Here is an 18,145-nt window from a genome sequence, read left to right on the forward strand (position 1 = left end):
CCTCAGAAAGTATATATGTTTACATCATTTTATTCCAGGATTGGTCAAAATTTTTTTAACTTAAAATTATAATTACTATAAATGAGATTTTGCCCTCCTGAAAAATACAGGCTGGCAAAAATATTAGATTTGAAAAAATTTTAATGAAACCAATGTTAAGAGCATCATTTACCAAAAATACTAATATACTGATGTATCTCTAGCCTATACTTATGGATTCTGAACTGTGTATTTTATTCCCTCAACTCAGTATTATATTTAGCAGTAAAATATAAGAAAATTCAATACCTAGAACACATGTATTAACTTGCCCAAACCATCATCCTTATAGTATTTGATTCCCAGGGGCCAAGGAAGATGGGTGAATACTCTGCATGCTCCTACTTCAAGATCCTGAGATACTCTTTCTCAAATGCAAATACACTTAAACAATAGTCTTTATTTTTATAGCTGTTTACCTAGTCACCATTTCTTTCTCTTTGTTTGATGCATGTCCTCCAGAACAGAGAGGTCTGCTTGCTGCAGATAAGAAGTATAAACGGTGGTTTTTGAAATACTGATCAATTAAAGGAAGAACGACCTGAAAGAAAGGAAAAGAAAACAGATCTACACAGTGGAATCTTCTGGGGGCCCAATGAGCGCTGAGTCTTTGGCGCAGCCAGAGCTCTGTTCACATGCAGTGAGTCCCCAGCATTCACAGCCATGCTGTCAGCACCACCGCAGAGCATCCCTCTCTGACTTCTCCAGTCCGTCAGTGTGTGTGTGGGGGCGGGTGGGCTGGGGGCGGGGTGCGGGGGCAGGGTGGGGTGGGGTGCCATTATGCAAAACACACTGAATTTTCAGTGTTTGAAATTAGTCTCAATACTTTCTCAAAATGAAACAGTCTTAATATTTTCACACTGCAGTTCAGTGCCCAAAAGATTCAAAGGCAATCAAGGACGACCTTCTATGGAGTCTCTACTATGTTTGAGGACTGTAACTGACATGCTATAATTTCATGTATCCCCGTGACCACTTTGTATGGTAGGTGCTATCAGCCCTGTTTTCGAGGCTGAAGATGGAGATGAAGATAAACTGAGGTGAAGAAAGTGAATGATGTACTCAGTCACATTGCCACTTACCGACTTAAAACGTCTTCATCCCTGGCCTTGATCAAAGCCTACCTCTCAGTTCTGCACTCTAATCCTGCTGGCCTTTGTCCAGTTGCCCCCGTCCCCCACCCACAGGCCATGTACATGCCACGCCCTCTGTCTGAACTGTCCTTCCCACACCCCATAACCGAGTCTCTCCACCCCTCCTGCAGGCCTCAGCGCAGTAGCACTTCACCAGGTAAGCCTTTGCTGGCCTATCAATGACATAAACTCCCCATATCCTCTGGTCCTGTAACATCATTTACGATTTTATATTTTATTTGTGTGATTTTGGATTAGTCTGTCTCCCTAAGAGTCTATAAGATGCATGAGAGATAAAAACATTTTGGGGATTCTCTTGGCCTCTATGACTCCTGCTTGCTCTGTTACATTTATCACTGACTCTCTTGTGCCTAGGACTTTGCTGCAAGCCTGTAGCAAGTACTAGATATATATTCATTGAATAAATAAATGAAAAAGGTGATAAGAATAGGCATTATCAGTATTTAGACTCTCATCTAAATCCAGTTTTTTCCTACATGGTATATTTTAAATAATATATTTATTATTTTTTAATAATAGGAATACACAAGTTTCCAGTGATCTGTCTAGAAAGTTATGACATTGCCTGAACTTAGCAATTGACATATAATAGGTACTCAATAAATATGTGAATGAATGAATCACAGAGTGAGTAGAAATTAAGCCTCATTAGGCATCTGAAAACAAAATTACTAGGAGTGCTGAGCACACTGGCAGTGGTATACAATGTATTCTAAATGCATGATTAGAGGTCATGAATACAGCATTTCTGATCACTGGTTATCAAGGAGGATTACACCCTAGTAGAAAAGATACCTAGCAATGTGCAGCCTAAGACAAACTTCAGATGACTGATACAGACTTTGGGTGCTATACTGAATGGAAAGAAAAGACAGAAGAAATTTCCCTTATAATAAAGAATACAATTCTGAAAACATAATAGAAGCCAAATATTAATCAATCAAAATAACATGCCATTTTACAAATGACCTATAGTTGCCACATGCAAGTACTATGAAAGGAACCTGACAGAAATAATCAGGTCTTCAGGTTAACTAAAACATGTTGTAACTAGGAACGCTTCCCAAGGGAATTCTGTCTTTGTGACACTGAATCTACATCCTTGTAGGCTAACGCAGGACACAGACCAGACACAGTGAGCACTGAGTAAGTGAGGGGACCCAGCGTGGAGACTGCAACTCTTCATCTCTTTCCTGGACTGGCTGAAAGGAAGTCAGGAATGCATCAGACATACAGCAAACTTTTGCTGAATTCATATTAGGTGGAATAAATAAAAATGATTGGCTATTACTCTAACTATGAACAACTGATCCTGTCTGAGCTTCAGTTTTCCTTTTCTGAGCAGGACTCAGGCTCCACAATAAAGATTCTGTAGTATAGGTTATAACATAACCACTGACAAATTAACTCAGGCTTTTCCTCTTTAATGAAAAAATATGCATCTAAAATTTTAAAATCAGAACAATATTCAAACGTTAGGAAGAAGCTATTTCTCCTTTATGTCATATGATGAAGCCAAAAAAAGAAAACTTTGAGTCAGACTTCATAGAGAACAAAGTCATCTGAGGAATACTGTATGGAGAGTAGAACAAGTTATTTTAAGTATGACCAAGGATGCTGGGAGCAAATTTATCCCACATGATTCATGCAGTTATTTTCGTGCCACAGAATATTTACTTAGAAGAGAATTCATATTTGTAGACAAGTGCATTCTGCAAAAAGGCAACCATCTAAAGAGGATATTTGGTAAACAAACATATTGAAGGAAAAACAAGACAGATTGTATACTGTACTTTAGCAAAGAACTTGATTTCTTGTTCATAAGGGAAATGCTCTCCTTTGCTTCTGCTGCCACCATCTGTAGACATGAAGAGTTTTTTAGGTACATGTTGCACTTCAAACACTGCAAAATATTCACCCAAAACGCAAAGTTTAGAACACACTGCTAAATGTGTTACCCTCCTAAACTGGACACAAAGAGAGAAAGGTTAACCTCAGCAGTGTCATTAATGAAAAAAAAGAAAACAAAGATGAAAAATATACCCAAGTCAAAATAAAAAAGCTTTTGAGACAGCCCACACATGTGGTTACAATCACAAACTTCTGATGTAACTCTGAGATCTTATTAATATGTACTGAGAAAACTGGAATAAAGTAAAAAGTCCACATTTCTAGCAGTAAAAGCCCACCTTTTCTTTCAGTGAGAAAGAAGCTCAGAGGGGTAAGAAAAGTGAGTAGAAAATAAGCAAACAATATTCATTAGATTTTAACACTAGTCTCCAATAAAGATAGTTACTTCTTGGTGTGACAAAGCTAAAGCTATTAATATTAATATACCAATGGAAAAATTGCAGGAAGCCAGTGTCTGTGATGAGGGGGAGGACTACAATTATAATACTAGGTTGGAAAATTAACATTCTGCTAAAGAACAAAGAAGTTCACCAATGTCAAAAGATAATCTCCATAAGCAAAGCAAAAATCCTCAAAGTTTCCCCATGGTATAGAAAATGAGTTCAAGGTTAAGAACTGATTGACCGAATGCAGTTAGCTTAAAAGGTGGCCTTTCCTCATTCCCTCATGCATACAGAAGAGATTTCATGCATACTGAAGAGGCAGTAATAAACTATAATAATCATGATAATATGCAGAACAGATTGGAGAGCTAAGAATTTCAGAACTGGATGTAAGGTTTTAGTAAAATTTGTAAGCAGAGCTGCCATTTTTTATAACAATCAAACTGTCTTTTCCTGGACAAAGTTCTTTTGCCAACAGAAATAAAAACAATTGGAAACAGACTTTAAATTTTTAAAGACACAAATTTGGCATAAGTTTTAGATAACCTAGGTGATATTTTGTAATATGAGACAATAATCTTCCCATGAATAAGTAATTGAAAATTATGTCTTTTTAACATTTATGAATTTCATTTTTTAAATCAACTTGTCACTAAATCTCTCTCAGACATTTGCACAATGGCTGGATCTACCTAAGGGGCTTCTCAAATAAATGTTATTCAGACAGAATTTGTACCTATCTAAATCTAACCATATTTCAAAGCATTACATAGGAAATATTTTTCCATTAATTATACATTTTAATAAAATGCTTATGTAGAAACTGTGAAAAGATCTGGAGAGAGTATGATCTATGATATAACACAAAAATTAGAAAAGGCACATACATATTCTTATTGGCACCATGAGTCTATGTTTAAGAATGACTATATTAAAGATGTGTTGCAAAGGCAATAAAGTGAAAAATAAAAGAAGGTATCATAAAAATTTGGGGTTTCAGTAACGGTGGAAAATGAAAATAAATGACTATACAGACAATCTCAACTCTGTCTAATTCTCTAACAGTGTTCTTATACATAACTTGCTTTGCAGTCACCTGAAAAAGGAACGGCTAACATCAGCAATTACAAACAAACAAACAACAAAAAAAACACCTAATTTTGTTGGGTTCTATACTAATCTAACCTTATTTCTCCCCAGAATTCTGTTTATAAGACCTTCTCCTATAGAAAAAAAGAAAGGTGTGAAGTAGGTGAACTCACCCTGTAGTAAGCTTCTCACTACTTCTTATACAGAAACACTGTCCTAGGAGGTTTAGTCAGAAACTTGAATCTAGTATGACTAAAGCCTAAACAAATTTCATCCTTCAAATTTCTGTTTTTGTTATCCATAGCGAAGCAAAAGAAAGTTTGTTTTTCTTGTTCCCTTCTCCAAATGATCACTCTTTTTTCCCCTCTTCTACTTTCTCTGGTCAAAAAAAGGGCTGGATGCCAGAATTGCTGTTCATTCATATACTATTAAATGTGGATTAGAAATGTCAACATTTAAGTTTATGCATAAAAGCTTCAAAAATTCACCATGGCCTCATACTTGTTCTTTGGCGAAATATCATTCAGAGTAATTTGGCTATTAGTCAGGATGACTACCATATTTTAAAAATATACTGATGGATGACATACAAAGAGATTGCATATTATGGATTAGTTTATATAATTGGTCTTTATGAAAAAGTTGGTTAAGAGATCAAAAATATAGCATTTGTACTATAGGAGGCAGGTTGAGAGAGAGGAAGGTTTTCTAAGAGACTAATGCTCAAACTGAATATCTCTAACCACATCTGGGATCCAGGGACCCAGGAACAAGAAAATATCAGAGCTCAAATTTCTATAAACTTTAATCTGATGCTATGCTGAAAACTAAGCATAAATCCTAAGATAATAGCAGCAAAAAGAGCCCCTGGTTAGGAGGAATCTTTTGCTGATGTATTGCTATGAGACCTAGGACTATGGGCCCCAAGGAAAGGGGCTGAAAACCGAAAGAATGTGGGTTTAAAAAAAACAAAATAAAAACAGAAATACAACCTTAAAAGTGGAAAAGAAAATAAGATCACCACCAGCAGAGCACACAGTTTTTCAAAAAGGACAAAACTCTACTCTTTATATCTAATACCAACCAGTGGCTGGAAGGGGATCTGACACGAAGATAAGTCATTAACAACTTGAATTTTAATTCTACAATGCTGAGGACAAACACAAAATAAGAGAAGTGAGAGGAGGCTGTCCTGATGATCTGTTCCAAATCTACAATTTAAATTAATGAGTTCTTTTTGTACTTAAATGTCACTGAGCCAGATGGGGAAGACATCTTCTCTTTTACCCTAAGAGGATAATCAAGTATTCCACATTGCTGATACTCTAGTATAAATGTGTGTTCCTGCAAAGGCTAAACTTGAGGGCTTTCCATTGTCTAGAAATTTGGAGAATCCATAGAATTTTAGTTCCTTTTTTTAAAAGAGCAGAGCAATTAATTTCATAAGGACAGATTTAACTGTACCTTAAAATTTGATGTCCATCCAATGTATCTTTCAAAATGAAAAATCAATGCCAATATACATTTTAAGGAGAAAAAAATTGCATGTTAAAATTTTTTAAAGTTCTCCAAATTTACCTTAAAAATTACTTCATCCTTAAAAAATGAGTTTTCCTATTGACTTTTAGACTCAAGTTAGTATTAGGATGGATATAAAAATGTTTACACCATCAGGAAACAGACCATAAGCATCCCAGTGGTCTATGCTGTTCTATATCCTGATGTTGTAAGTAACAAGCGTAACAAAAACTGGGCTGTTAATAGCAGGACCATGGTACTTACCAAACTCCAGGATATACTGATGGGCTTCATCCACATAGCGAATGAGTTGCTGAAGGAAACTATAGGCAAATCGTTTCTCAATAGAAGGTGTGTCCAGTTCCAGGTCTTTGAACCCTCTAGGATGGCAAAAACAAAAAATGGAAACCAACATCTAACAGACTATTAGAAGGCAAGGTAAAAACAAAATATATTTTGTTAAATATCTACATACAGAGAGGGATCTTAACATTTTACATACAGCAATATATACATTTATACACAGATATAGATACATTTGCAAGGTTAGCTAATATTTTATAGCTAAAAATAAATTATAAAAAATACTTTGCATCTGATAAGAAGCTGTACTTAACAAATATTACTATACAATAAGATCTTGCATTTAGAAATACAGAGTGGCATTTCTGCCTAGAGATTTTGCCTAAATGATGAATGGGGACTTAACATAAAAAGTGTAGGGAACTCAATTATATGGCAGCTAAGGGCATTAATGTTTCCAACACGTATATTTTGAACACGCTAAATAGCAGCTCTGACATTTTAAAGGCCACAGAGCTCATTTTCAGCATCAAGCCTGACAGGGCTGTTTTAATACTGAGTCCTGTAACAGGCACGTGTGACTGGACTGGTGTCTTTTACCTGGACACAGCATAACCACTGATCTGCAGGAACTTGAGGATGTCCTGGGCTTTCTCCCTGTCCTTGGCTTTCTCTTTGGCCGTCAGTGTATCGTAAGGTACCAGCAGGGGATGGTTTCCACCTCCTAAGAGGATGTCAAGATGAGAATACAGCATAGTATTTAGAAAATAATCTGAAATGAGATATGGCTGCATTTGGATCCTCCTAGTAGCTGAGATGTAAAGAATCTGCCTGCAATGCAGGAGCCCTGGGCCCCATCCCTGGGTTGGGAAGAATCCCCTAGAGAAGGGAATGGCTACCCACTCCAGTTCTCTTGCCTGAAGGACAAGAGGAGCCTGGCAGGCTACAGTCCATGGGGTTGCAAAGAGTCAGACACAACTGAGCGACTAACACGTTCACTACTTTCACAACAGAATTTTAACTTTCACTACAGAGTTCCTGGTATCCTCAAATTATACGTAGAATATATGGGACTCATCCAAGACTCTTTCCTCACTAGTCCCTTTAATGCTCCAATTAATTTTAGGAAACCTGTTCAAAAAAGACTATGCATATGCCTTCTAAGATGCAACTAAAACATGAATATAAAGACAACTGTAGAATCAAGTGCCAAAGACATCTACAGTCACACAAGAAAGAAAAAGAGGCCATGTTTTCCTTCCCACTCAAATGAACTCTGAATGCAGAGTGTACTGTGCACTAAATTTTGCACAGCTGGATCCAGTAAAATTACAAGGCAGGTTTCAAGCGAAATGCTTCATTTTCTAATGCACAGAGAAAAAAGAAGAAAGTGTCGTGAAGTTTCCCTATGCCTCCCAGATCAGGAAGGACTTTATTAACTTTGTTGTTTGTTCAGTCACTAAGTCTGACTCTTCTGTGCTCCATGGACTGAAGCCTTCCAGGCTCCACTGTCCATGGGATTCTCCAGGCAAGAATACTGGAGTGGGTTGCCATTTCCTTCTTCTGGGGACTTCCTGGTCTAGGGATCAAACCTGGGTCTTCTGCATTGCAGGCAGAGTCTGCCACTGAGCCACAGGGAGCCTACTTTGCAGTCACATATTTCTAAACACACAAAACTCAGATTGTTAAGGCACAAGCTGATTGCTGTTAATTACCTAATAAAAGTAGCATATGGAATTGATTGACTTAGAATTCTGGCAAGAATCTAAGCTTCTAGGATATCTCTTCTGATAAAAAATACTAAAAGCTTTCTTTTAGATTTAAAAATTCTGGGAAGCATTTAAATTTTAAAAACCTGACCAAGAGAAAACCATTTATAAAATTATAAATTCTGTAAAAACATTTGCAAAAATCATAAAAATCTCAAAAGATCGTAACCAGATGTAAAGATCTGGTACAAGGAGCACTATTTAAGTAGCAGCAAAAAGAATAGCTTGGTATGTCCCAGATTAAAGGTTTACAAAACACATAGAGGAATATATTTTATGTGGGATGTTGAAATTTCTTGAAATATAACTGCTAAGGAAACTCCAGAATAAAAATAACTGAAATGACTGTTTTGTTCAAATTACAAAGAAACATAAAGCCTGTGAAATGTGTCCAATGGGGTTAAGTCAGGAGTTCCAGAACAATCATAAATGTTGAATCGGCCCTCAAAAAAGAAGCAAACAAAAGGACAAAGGAGAATATGCCATGCTCTCCTAGAGCTTGCTTGGATTGAGTGCCATCTACAGAAATGTAATCACGCAATGAACCTTCTGACCATTAGGTGACACTATGTGATCGCAAATTCAAGGGGCAGTCAGGCGCTACTACACTGACATGAAGCAGATTAAGAAGCCGTCAGTTATTTTACAGTCTGATACAATTATAACTGTCAATAGACTACATCTGTCATATGACAATGCTAATAAACATTCTGTGACCAGCAAGAAGGATATGAAATAAATTACTAAGCCCGCTGAGAACAAATCTGACTTCTAGCATATTTTATGAAAAAATTTATAAAGCAAATATTTAATTTAATCATCCTGCAGTTATGACCTATTTTTGCATGCAGTTCTTTATTCCTAGGGAAACTGCCAACTTAATTTGTAATCCCCAATGATTCAGGGATCAGACAGTAACAGATCATTTTGGGAAAGGTAGAGAGGCAAGGGAGGTGGGGGGGAGGGGGAAAGAGAAAGAGAGAGACAGAGACAGGGAGAAAGAGAAAAAAGATTAAATTTTAAAAATTCTAAGGACACAAAGGGCTTGCTTCCCTTGCAGCTCGGTTGGTAAAGAATTTGCCTGCAATGCAGGAGACTGGGGTACAATCCCTGGGTCGGAAAGATCCCCTGGAGAGGGAAATGGCAACCCACTCCAGTATTCTTGCCTGGAGAATCCCATGGAAAGAGGAGCCTGGTGGGCTACAGTCCATGGGGTCCCAAGAGTCCAACACAACTTAGCAACTAAACCACCACCAAGGACACAAAGAAACTTTGGCCTTAGATAGGGCAGATACTTTAAAGTCAGCCAGCAGACTTGAAATTATGTCCTTTGCTGTGCCACTAGCTAAAGGCAGTGGACCACCCCAATCTGGCCCATTTATAAAATATACTGTATGGAAGGGAAGTAAAGAAACTAGCTACACTTGAGAGGTGAATAAATGTGTAGTAATTTCCAGGACTCTGTCTCAAACATACAGCACCGGCCGAGTGCATTCATTCTTGCTAAAGGGTCAAAACTGCTTGATACCTCTGCTTTTCTTGGCTTCATGACAGATCATCAGAGCCCACAATATGTGGCAGCAGGAAGCAAAGAATAACAAGGAATGCTAGCTGTTTCCATTTTTCACTAATTGGGGAGCACAGATAAAATTTCTTGGACTTTCACTCCTTTATTCAAGATATACTCCTTAAACTGCCTGATTTCCCCAAACTCTGTTAGATTCTTGAAGCAGGTTGGGAAGGCAGAACAAATAACTTGGGGAAGCAGAAGAGGAAACTTTCTCCAGATTTCTCTAAAGTGGATCCGTCTTGTGTACATAGACGTAGGGATGATAAAAAGGGTCCTGGGTGGGGCCAAAACAAAAGTGGGCAGCTTCAACACTGATTTTCTTAATTGCCCAGGTGTCTGAAGGACTAAAGGGGTATTTCAAGTTGTTTCCTTATTCTCTCTCTCAAACACACACACACCCACCCCACCACCACGCCCTCCCCCAGAGCTACATGCAGTAGGTGACAGGCCCCTTGTACGCTTCCACCCCGATCTTCTTGAAAAAGCAGGGTTGTCAAGACGTGAGCTGGCTTTCTCCAGGAGAGACACAAAGTGGAGAAAAGTCACGTGGAGTTTCTGCCCTAAAACTGTCCACAGTCTCAAGCCTCACTGGCTCCAAGACTCACTTCTCCCTTCCATCAGCCTCAATACTTAAAAGCCAAGATCCAGTGCTCTGCATTTCAACACCTGTCCTCAGTGCCGAAAAACTCACTGTCTCCTTTGAAAGGAGTAAGAACACTGGTTTTGCCACCTCATCTTTTAGCCTTTCCTGTAACTATGTTCATCTTTCCACACAGTACAAATCTGAATCAAGACAAGCTGGATGAAGAGGTATGGATGTCTCATTTACAACTGATGCCCTTCAAAGAAAACACTGATGTTAGGGCATTTAATGGCTGGCTCAGAAATTAAAGGGTAATGATGACTTTGTAATGCACTAACTTAGAAGGGAGTACTGAGATAACTGCTTATTACTTTTTTATTTTAATTGGCATATAGTTGCTTTACAATGTTATGTTCATTTCTGCTGTATAATGAAGTGAATCATCTGTGCGTGTGTGTGTGTATACACACAAATATATATATACACATATACCCTCCCATCCCACCACTCTAGATAAGCACAGGACACCAAGCTAAGCTCCCAGCAGTATACAGCACCTTCTCACTAGTTATCTGTTTTGAAGTGAAGTGAAGTGAAAGTTGCTCAGTCGTGTCCGACTCTTTGTGACGTCATGGGCTATATACATAGTCCATGGAATTCTCCAGGACAGAATACTGAAGTGGGTAGCCTTTCCCTTCTCCAAGGGATATTCCCAACTCAGGGACTGAACCCAGGTCTCCCACACTGAGGGCAGATTCTTTACCAGCTGAGCCACAAGGGAAGCCCAGCTATCTATTTTACATATGGTCTAATTAATTACTTTAATCATAACCAAACCATAGTGATTGAAACATACTTAGAAAAGAATAACTAAATTTGTCATGTAATTTGCTCATGGAACAAATAGTAACTTTGTTAACTAGTTATATGGACAATGCCCCTACAAGAACTTTACTAAGTGAAAATACTGTGACTCTGTGACTCTGCTCTCCATCCATCCTTCTATCTATTCATACATCTACCAGTCAACCAAAGAGCTGATCATTCATTTTACAAACATTTATACAATGTTTCTAGAAAAATAGGCCTAGCCCTAAGCCAAATTCTGGAAGAGGCAATTTTGGTATATAGAATTCTCTCTGTTCATTCCTATGATCAATTCTAATTTGTGTGATTCTGTTTCCCAGTGCTAAGTGCCTGGTACTATCCTCCAAGGAAACCTATTCCTTTCATTATGAAATATTCTCATCCTCCAAAATGATCTTCCTCCATATTTTTACCTACATCAATAAGTAAGAAATAAGAGCTTCCTGGTGTCCAGTGCTATAAAATAAGGATGACAAAAATCATAAAAGTTACAGCCCTGAGCTTGAATTATATTTTCACTGGGGAAAAGAAACCCACATAGAAGCTAATTAAAGAGAACACACACAAACATAAACTATGTGTATAATCTAACATTGAATAAATAACAATGAAAGAGATGATCAGTACAAGATGCACGTAACTGAACAAAATATTTATGCAAATATTACATATTTATTTTCAGAAATATAATTTTCTTAATAAATTAAGAAAAGATTTGAGAAATGACTAAGGGAATATTAGGTCATTTTAGTATTCAACAAAAACAGCAGGAAAGGGCAAGCAAAAGCATGTAAGAGGCAGTACACAACTGGACTGAACAAACAATGAGGCTGAGGATAGGAGATACAATGAAATGAGAGAAATATTTAGTCTGGGGTGGAAGTCATTGAAGGAGGTCTAATTAATTAAAAGGATGAGAAATATAGATATCGACGGGCTAAAATGGGCAAGAGAGACCATTTGATGGGCCATCAAAATTCTGAGACATGAGGAACTATATACTAGCAATAAGGAAATCAGAAAATAGCATTTCCACCTTGAATCTATTATAACCATATCTGAACCATTCTAATAAACTGAAGGGTATAACGAGCTCTTGTGCCAAAAAGACTACTTTATCCTTATTGTACATTCATGGACTCAACCTCTGGTCATTTTTTAATAAGGATTTTAAAAAATATTACCTTTGGCCTCCAGTTCCAGTTTCTTTTTCTTTGCCCATATATTATGGTAGTTTTCAGCCATCATTTCTGCCATAGCCTTAAACAAACAAAAATTTTGCAACTAAGTTGTACTTTAAAAGGATACTAGAAAAATATAATTTTGGTTTCCAATATGTAATATCAAACATGTTTTAAATGAATAAATTGTCGTGTGTTAGTGCTAAAATACATCTAAAAGAAAATTATTTAGAATTTCTTGTTTATAATCTGAAATTTCAAAGGTTTCTAATGATCTGTGAAATTATAAAGTAGTAAATAGCCAGAGATGATTTGATGGGAAAGGTCATTGTTCCTTGAAACGTTTAAAGACACGTGTTTTATTAATTTAATAATGAAACTTCAAACTAGCTTTGGACTTTAAAAATATGTCTGTTTACAAGTTCTTATTTCAGTTTCTAAAGCTTTACAAGATGGTTAAACCTTACTGAATAAACACTGAACGCAGGGAACATCCAAGGAACAGACGGAATAAATGTCCGTCCCAATCTAGGTGAAACACCTTGGAGCCTCATTAACTTTTTCTGTGGCCTTTGGACTTTGACAAGATTGCCTCTAAGATTCCTTTCACTTAAGACAAGCTTACTATGTCATTTTAACATATTCATACTAGAAAATGACAAAAGGCAAGCCCAAGATTTAATAATCTTTAGATTTTTATCTTTGTATACTTACTTCTCTTGGAATGATACTAACAATGCCGATATCACTGTGTGATCATTATATTGACCTGTCAATTTATGTCCCATGGTAACAAATTTTATCTTTTCACTCAAATCAGGCATTTCGCAGTAGGCTCCTTATTGACAAAAGAGAACTATGGCAGGAGCAAGCAAAATGCTGTCAGTTTGGTTAAATAAACAACTTATAACAGCGGTCTCCAACCTTTTTGGCAACAGGGACTTGTTTCACGGAAGAAATTTTTCTATAGACTGCAGGGGGTTCAGGATGATTTAAACTCAATACATTTACTGTGCACTCTAGTTCTATTATTATTATATCAGCTCCACCTCAGATCATCAGGCATTAGATCCCACAGGATGGAGACCCCCAACTTATAACACATATTCTTTCATGAGTAATTAAAGTGATATTTGAGTAGAGCATTATAAATTACTGATTTAGTTTCTTCTTCTTCTATATAATTATTTAATTATATTAGGGTTTTTAAAAATAGATATGATCTTTAAAGAAAATATATTATTTGGAGGAAACACCCTGAAAAGTTGTATCAACTTTTACAGCATTAAAAGCTTAGGGTACATAATCAATAAATTCCATGGACCTTCTCTATGATCAGTACATTCAATAATTCATGCTGCAAAATAATGCAGGAAATCCATGTATACTTTTTAAAAATGAAATTTGCAGAGTATTTTTAAAAATACTTACATGCAGATCTCTGGATAGCGTAACATTGCTCATGTCAATGGCTCGTGGGCTATACCCATGGGCGGCATCTACAGAAACCTAGATAATGCACAAAAAATAACATCTCATGAGAAAACCCAGTGGAGAGAGATTTAAGAGGCACTTTGAAAACATAAGGCAAGCAAATTCTCAAATGTACCACCTCCTCAGATAAAACAGGCTAGTAGCTAAACAAGCTGATTTTGCAAACGTTATCTAGCAGATCAAATTATATATGGGTGTCTGACAATTATTTCTGGTTGAATAATACATCCCAATATCTTAGGGTCTGCCAATCCAGAAAGTTAATGCTCAGGATGCGCACAATTCCAAAATATTACCCAAGTCAAAGGATAATTGATTTCTTGAGTTTCTTACAAATTCTTATCGGCTATGGTGAAATTTACTTCTCCTCACACAATGCTAGCTTATCAGAGGTCAGTATTCATAAATGTCTTTATAGGTCAAACAGCAAAGCCCCAGGAAAGCAACCATTCCAAAGAGGACGGTGACTGGGGATCTTCTTTGGAAACCAAAATTGTGCCTAACACAAAATCTAAAATCAAAAGCATTATCTGCTCCTTGCTACAACCCTGCCCAGTACTAACCTCATTTCGCATACCATACCCAGCCTGGTAGCCCGGTCCAGACCCATGGCAACCACTTCTGATTATTCCTCCTCAATTGCTATTATGGATCAGTCACAAAATTCTATCTCTTCTACCAAAAAACATCTCTGGTATACAACCTCCATATCCATATCCACTGTCTTTGATCTAACTTAGATATTTAATGTTTTTGTTTTGTTTTGTGGAATATATACAACCTCTTTCTAAGGAGTTTCTTTCAGCCTTCTATCTCCTTCTCTGATTTCTTATCTACTCTGTTGTCAGAAATATGCTTCCAAAATATTTATTGTGTTATTCCCTGAGTTATAAGCCTTTCCACAGCACAGTAAAAATCTGCAGGCCTGGGCTAAATCGTATTTGTCTTAGTATTCCCAGAGTCTGGCACAGGCCATCTTTCATCAAATTTAGGATTATAAAATGATTGTCAATCTCACAGATATTGAGATATAGCAATCACATGTCTTACAACTAATAAAAAAGTATTAGACTCTCTGCAACTTTTGTTGAATAAATGAATAAAATAGAGCTGATGTCGATAACTTTATTTGTTCCTAAAATAAAATTCTCAGTATTTAATATCCTCTTAGACCATGTTGCTTATATAACTGAAATGTATATTCTTTTGGTTTTACATTGAATTATTGAGACTGATTTAAAGAATGCAAGTAGACATCTCTTTATTCAGAGAGAGATTCTTTTAAAACTTTTCATCACCTGTTTCTCCTCTTTATATATGCAGAAATCAGCAGACTGGCAAATTTCTTCTATAATCTCAAGTTACCTGGAATACGTACCCATTCAGAATTTAATTTACTCTAGTCTTCTTAGCAATAATAATAACAACCAACATATGAATGGTTATATGTAAAGCATATAGATTATCTCATTCAAGTTTTAGAACAACTTTGAAAAGGATATTGCTACTTGCCATTTTAAAATGAGAAAGAAAGTGATTCAAAATAATTAAATAATTTTAACCACCATCATGTAAATAGTAAACAGCAGAATCAAGGTTTTAAGTTAATTATATCTGATTCTAAAGCACTTCTCAAATATCTTAAAACGGCCCCCAATGTACTGCCTGATCTGGCTCCTGAGACCTCTCCTCCCATCTTGTTGTTAGTCCCTAGCTCCAACCTTACTGCATTCCTTGTTTTTTCTCACAAACTTCAGGCTACTCCCACACCTCAGAGCATGTGCACAACTTGTCACATTCTTCCCCTGGATATGTCTAACTCTCTCAGCTCTATTCAATTTATCTTCTCCATGAAATCTATTCTGATAACGCCATATAAAATTGCAACTCATCCCCACAGTTATTCAGCTCCCTCCTCTGCACTCACAATCTGACTTTCCATGCTGGTTTCTCTTTCCATAATACTGACCATAGTGTGATATAACACGTAATTTACTTAAATCTGTTCTTTAGTTTCCCCATAAGCAGGAAACTCCATGAGAGCAGAGGTGTTTGTCTATTTTGTTCAGGGAACTATCTGAAAGGCTTAGGACAGTGCATGGAACATAGCAGGTGCTCAGGAAATATCTACTGAGAGAATGAGTGAATCATTTCTCTGTCCTAGCCTGTATTTTAGTTCAAGATAGGTAACAAAGCACAAGCTGGAATCAAGATTGCCAGGAGAGACATCAATAACCTCAGACATGCAGATGACACCACCCTTATGGCAGAAAGCAAAGAACTAAAGAGCCTCTTGATGAAAGTGAAAGAGGAGAGTGAAAACATCGGCTTAAAACTCAACATTCAGAAAACTAAGATCATGGCATCCAGTCCCATCACTTCATGGCAAATAGATGGGGAAACAATGGAAACAGTGAGAGACTTTATTTTGGGGGGCACCAAAATCACTGCAGATGATGACTGCAGTCATGAAATTAAAAGATGCTTACTCCTTGGAAGAAAAGTTATGACCAACCTAAACAGAATATTAAAATGCAGAGACATTACTTTGCCAACAAAGGTCTGTCCAGTCAAAGCTATAGCTTTGGTTTTTCCAAATAGTTTTTCCAATAGTCATGTATGGTTTTTCCAATAGTCATGTATGGATGTGAGAGTTGGACTGTAAAGAAAGCTGAGTGCCAAAGAACTGATGCTTTTGAATTGTGGTGTTGAAGACTCTTGAGAGTCCCTTGCACTACCAGGAGATCCAACCAGTCTATCCTAAAGGAAATCAGTCCTGAATATTCATTGGAAGGACTGATGCTGAAGCTGAAACTCCAGTACCTTGGCCACCTGATGCAAAGAACTGACTCACTTGAAAAGACCCTGATGCTGGGAAAGATTGAAGGCCGGTGGAGAAGGGGACAACAGAGGAGAGACTGAGTCGCATCACCGACTCAATGGATGCGAGTTTGAGTAAACTCCAGGGGTTGGTGATGGACAGGGAGGCCTGGCGTGTTGCGGTCCATGGGGTCACAAAGAGTTGAATACGACTGAGCAACTGAACTGAACTGAGGTAACAAATTTCACCCATCCTCTTCTCCTTCTTAGGATAGAAGCTTATTTTTAGAATTTGTTTTAATAATGTATATTCTACATGCGTAATAAAAACTAGATGCAAGAAAATAAAATTGGGGGTAAAAAAACGACTATTAAAACCTATGGAATACACCTTAAATTGCCAGAAGTGTCCTCCTTTTATGCTGACGTGAGTGACTACCAAGTCAAAATTCACCAGTTTAGCACCTCAGATCTCCCCACTTCTATCAGCATTTTTACACTCATTCTTTTTTATTAAAGTACAGTTGATTTACATAGTTGTACTAATTTTTGCTGCACAGGAGTAATTCAGTCACACACACACATTTATGTATATTCTTTGTTCACATTCTTTTCCATTATAGCTTATCCCAGGATACTGAATATGGTTCCCCACGCCGCACAGTAGGACTGTGCTGTCTATCCATCCTGTCTGTATATAACAGCTTGCCTTTGTTAATGCAAACTCGCAGCCCTTTCCTTTCCCACTCCTTCCCCTTGACAACTACAAGTCTATTCTCTATGTCTGCATGTCTGTTTCTGTTTCATAGATAAGTTGATTTGTGTCATATTTTATTGATAGATTCTACATATAGGTATATACTCTATTCTATATCCTATCAAGTTATTGGCAGTGTCTATGCCCATATATTATCTTAATATGCAAATTATAAAACTCTAATTTTAGAGTAGTAAATTTCCTGAAATCATGCTTACAATGATCATAATTAGGTCCAATGTTGACTGCAATATATGCTCACCACATTCGTGATTTGTAAGCATTACAATGCAATCCTTACAATAACCTTTTAAATTAGATGCTCTTTGCTGTTTTATTTTTAAAAGGAGAACACTGCAGCATAGGAAGGTTAAGCAGTGTGCCCAGGCTCACAAAAAGCTATCTGCTCCATGGGGAGGCCAGGACTTCAAACCCAGATCTTGCTGAGTTAAATACAGGCCACTTCTGCCTTGCAGACAGAGTGCTGAGTCCCAGCGGAAGGAAATGAAGAATACTGGCTCAGAATCACGTCAAGTGATCTCAATTCATCCAGGTATAGTCCTTAATATAAAGTGATGCCATCAAAAGTGTTCCTTAATTTATTCAAGAGTGTACCTATTACATAATAGAAAATATCTTTATAATCACATGGGAAATCAATACTGGAGAGAAGAAAGACATTAAGAAGTTTGGCAAGATGATAACTG

General features: G+C 37.1%; 1 protein-coding gene across 5 annotated transcripts in view; it reads right to left on the reverse strand.

Moving 5' to 3' along the window:
- The window catches only part of RYR2 (ryanodine receptor 2), an 803,099-nt gene that overhangs the window by 181,993 nt on the left and 602,961 nt on the right, over positions 1-18,145 (reverse strand). For all 5 annotated transcript variants that reach the window (XM_070471032.1, XM_070471028.1, XM_070471029.1 and 2 more), the window contains 6 exons: positions 13,799-13,876; positions 12,371-12,446; positions 6,998-7,121; positions 6,359-6,474; positions 2,987-3,051; positions 459-580 (listed from right to left, as the gene is read on the reverse strand). In XM_070471032.1, coding sequence (XP_070327133.1) covers positions 459-580; positions 2,987-3,051; positions 6,359-6,474; positions 6,998-7,121; positions 12,371-12,446; positions 13,799-13,876 — 581 coding nt within the window. The remainder of the gene's footprint in view (positions 1-458; positions 581-2,986; positions 3,052-6,358; positions 6,475-6,997; positions 7,122-12,370; positions 12,447-13,798; positions 13,877-18,145) is intronic.

The sequence above is a fragment of the Odocoileus virginianus genome, chromosome 7 (genome assembly GCF_023699985.2).
Source record: "Odocoileus virginianus isolate 20LAN1187 ecotype Illinois chromosome 7, Ovbor_1.2, whole genome shotgun sequence".
Classification (NCBI taxonomy): Eukaryota; Metazoa; Chordata; class Mammalia; order Artiodactyla; family Cervidae; genus Odocoileus; species Odocoileus virginianus.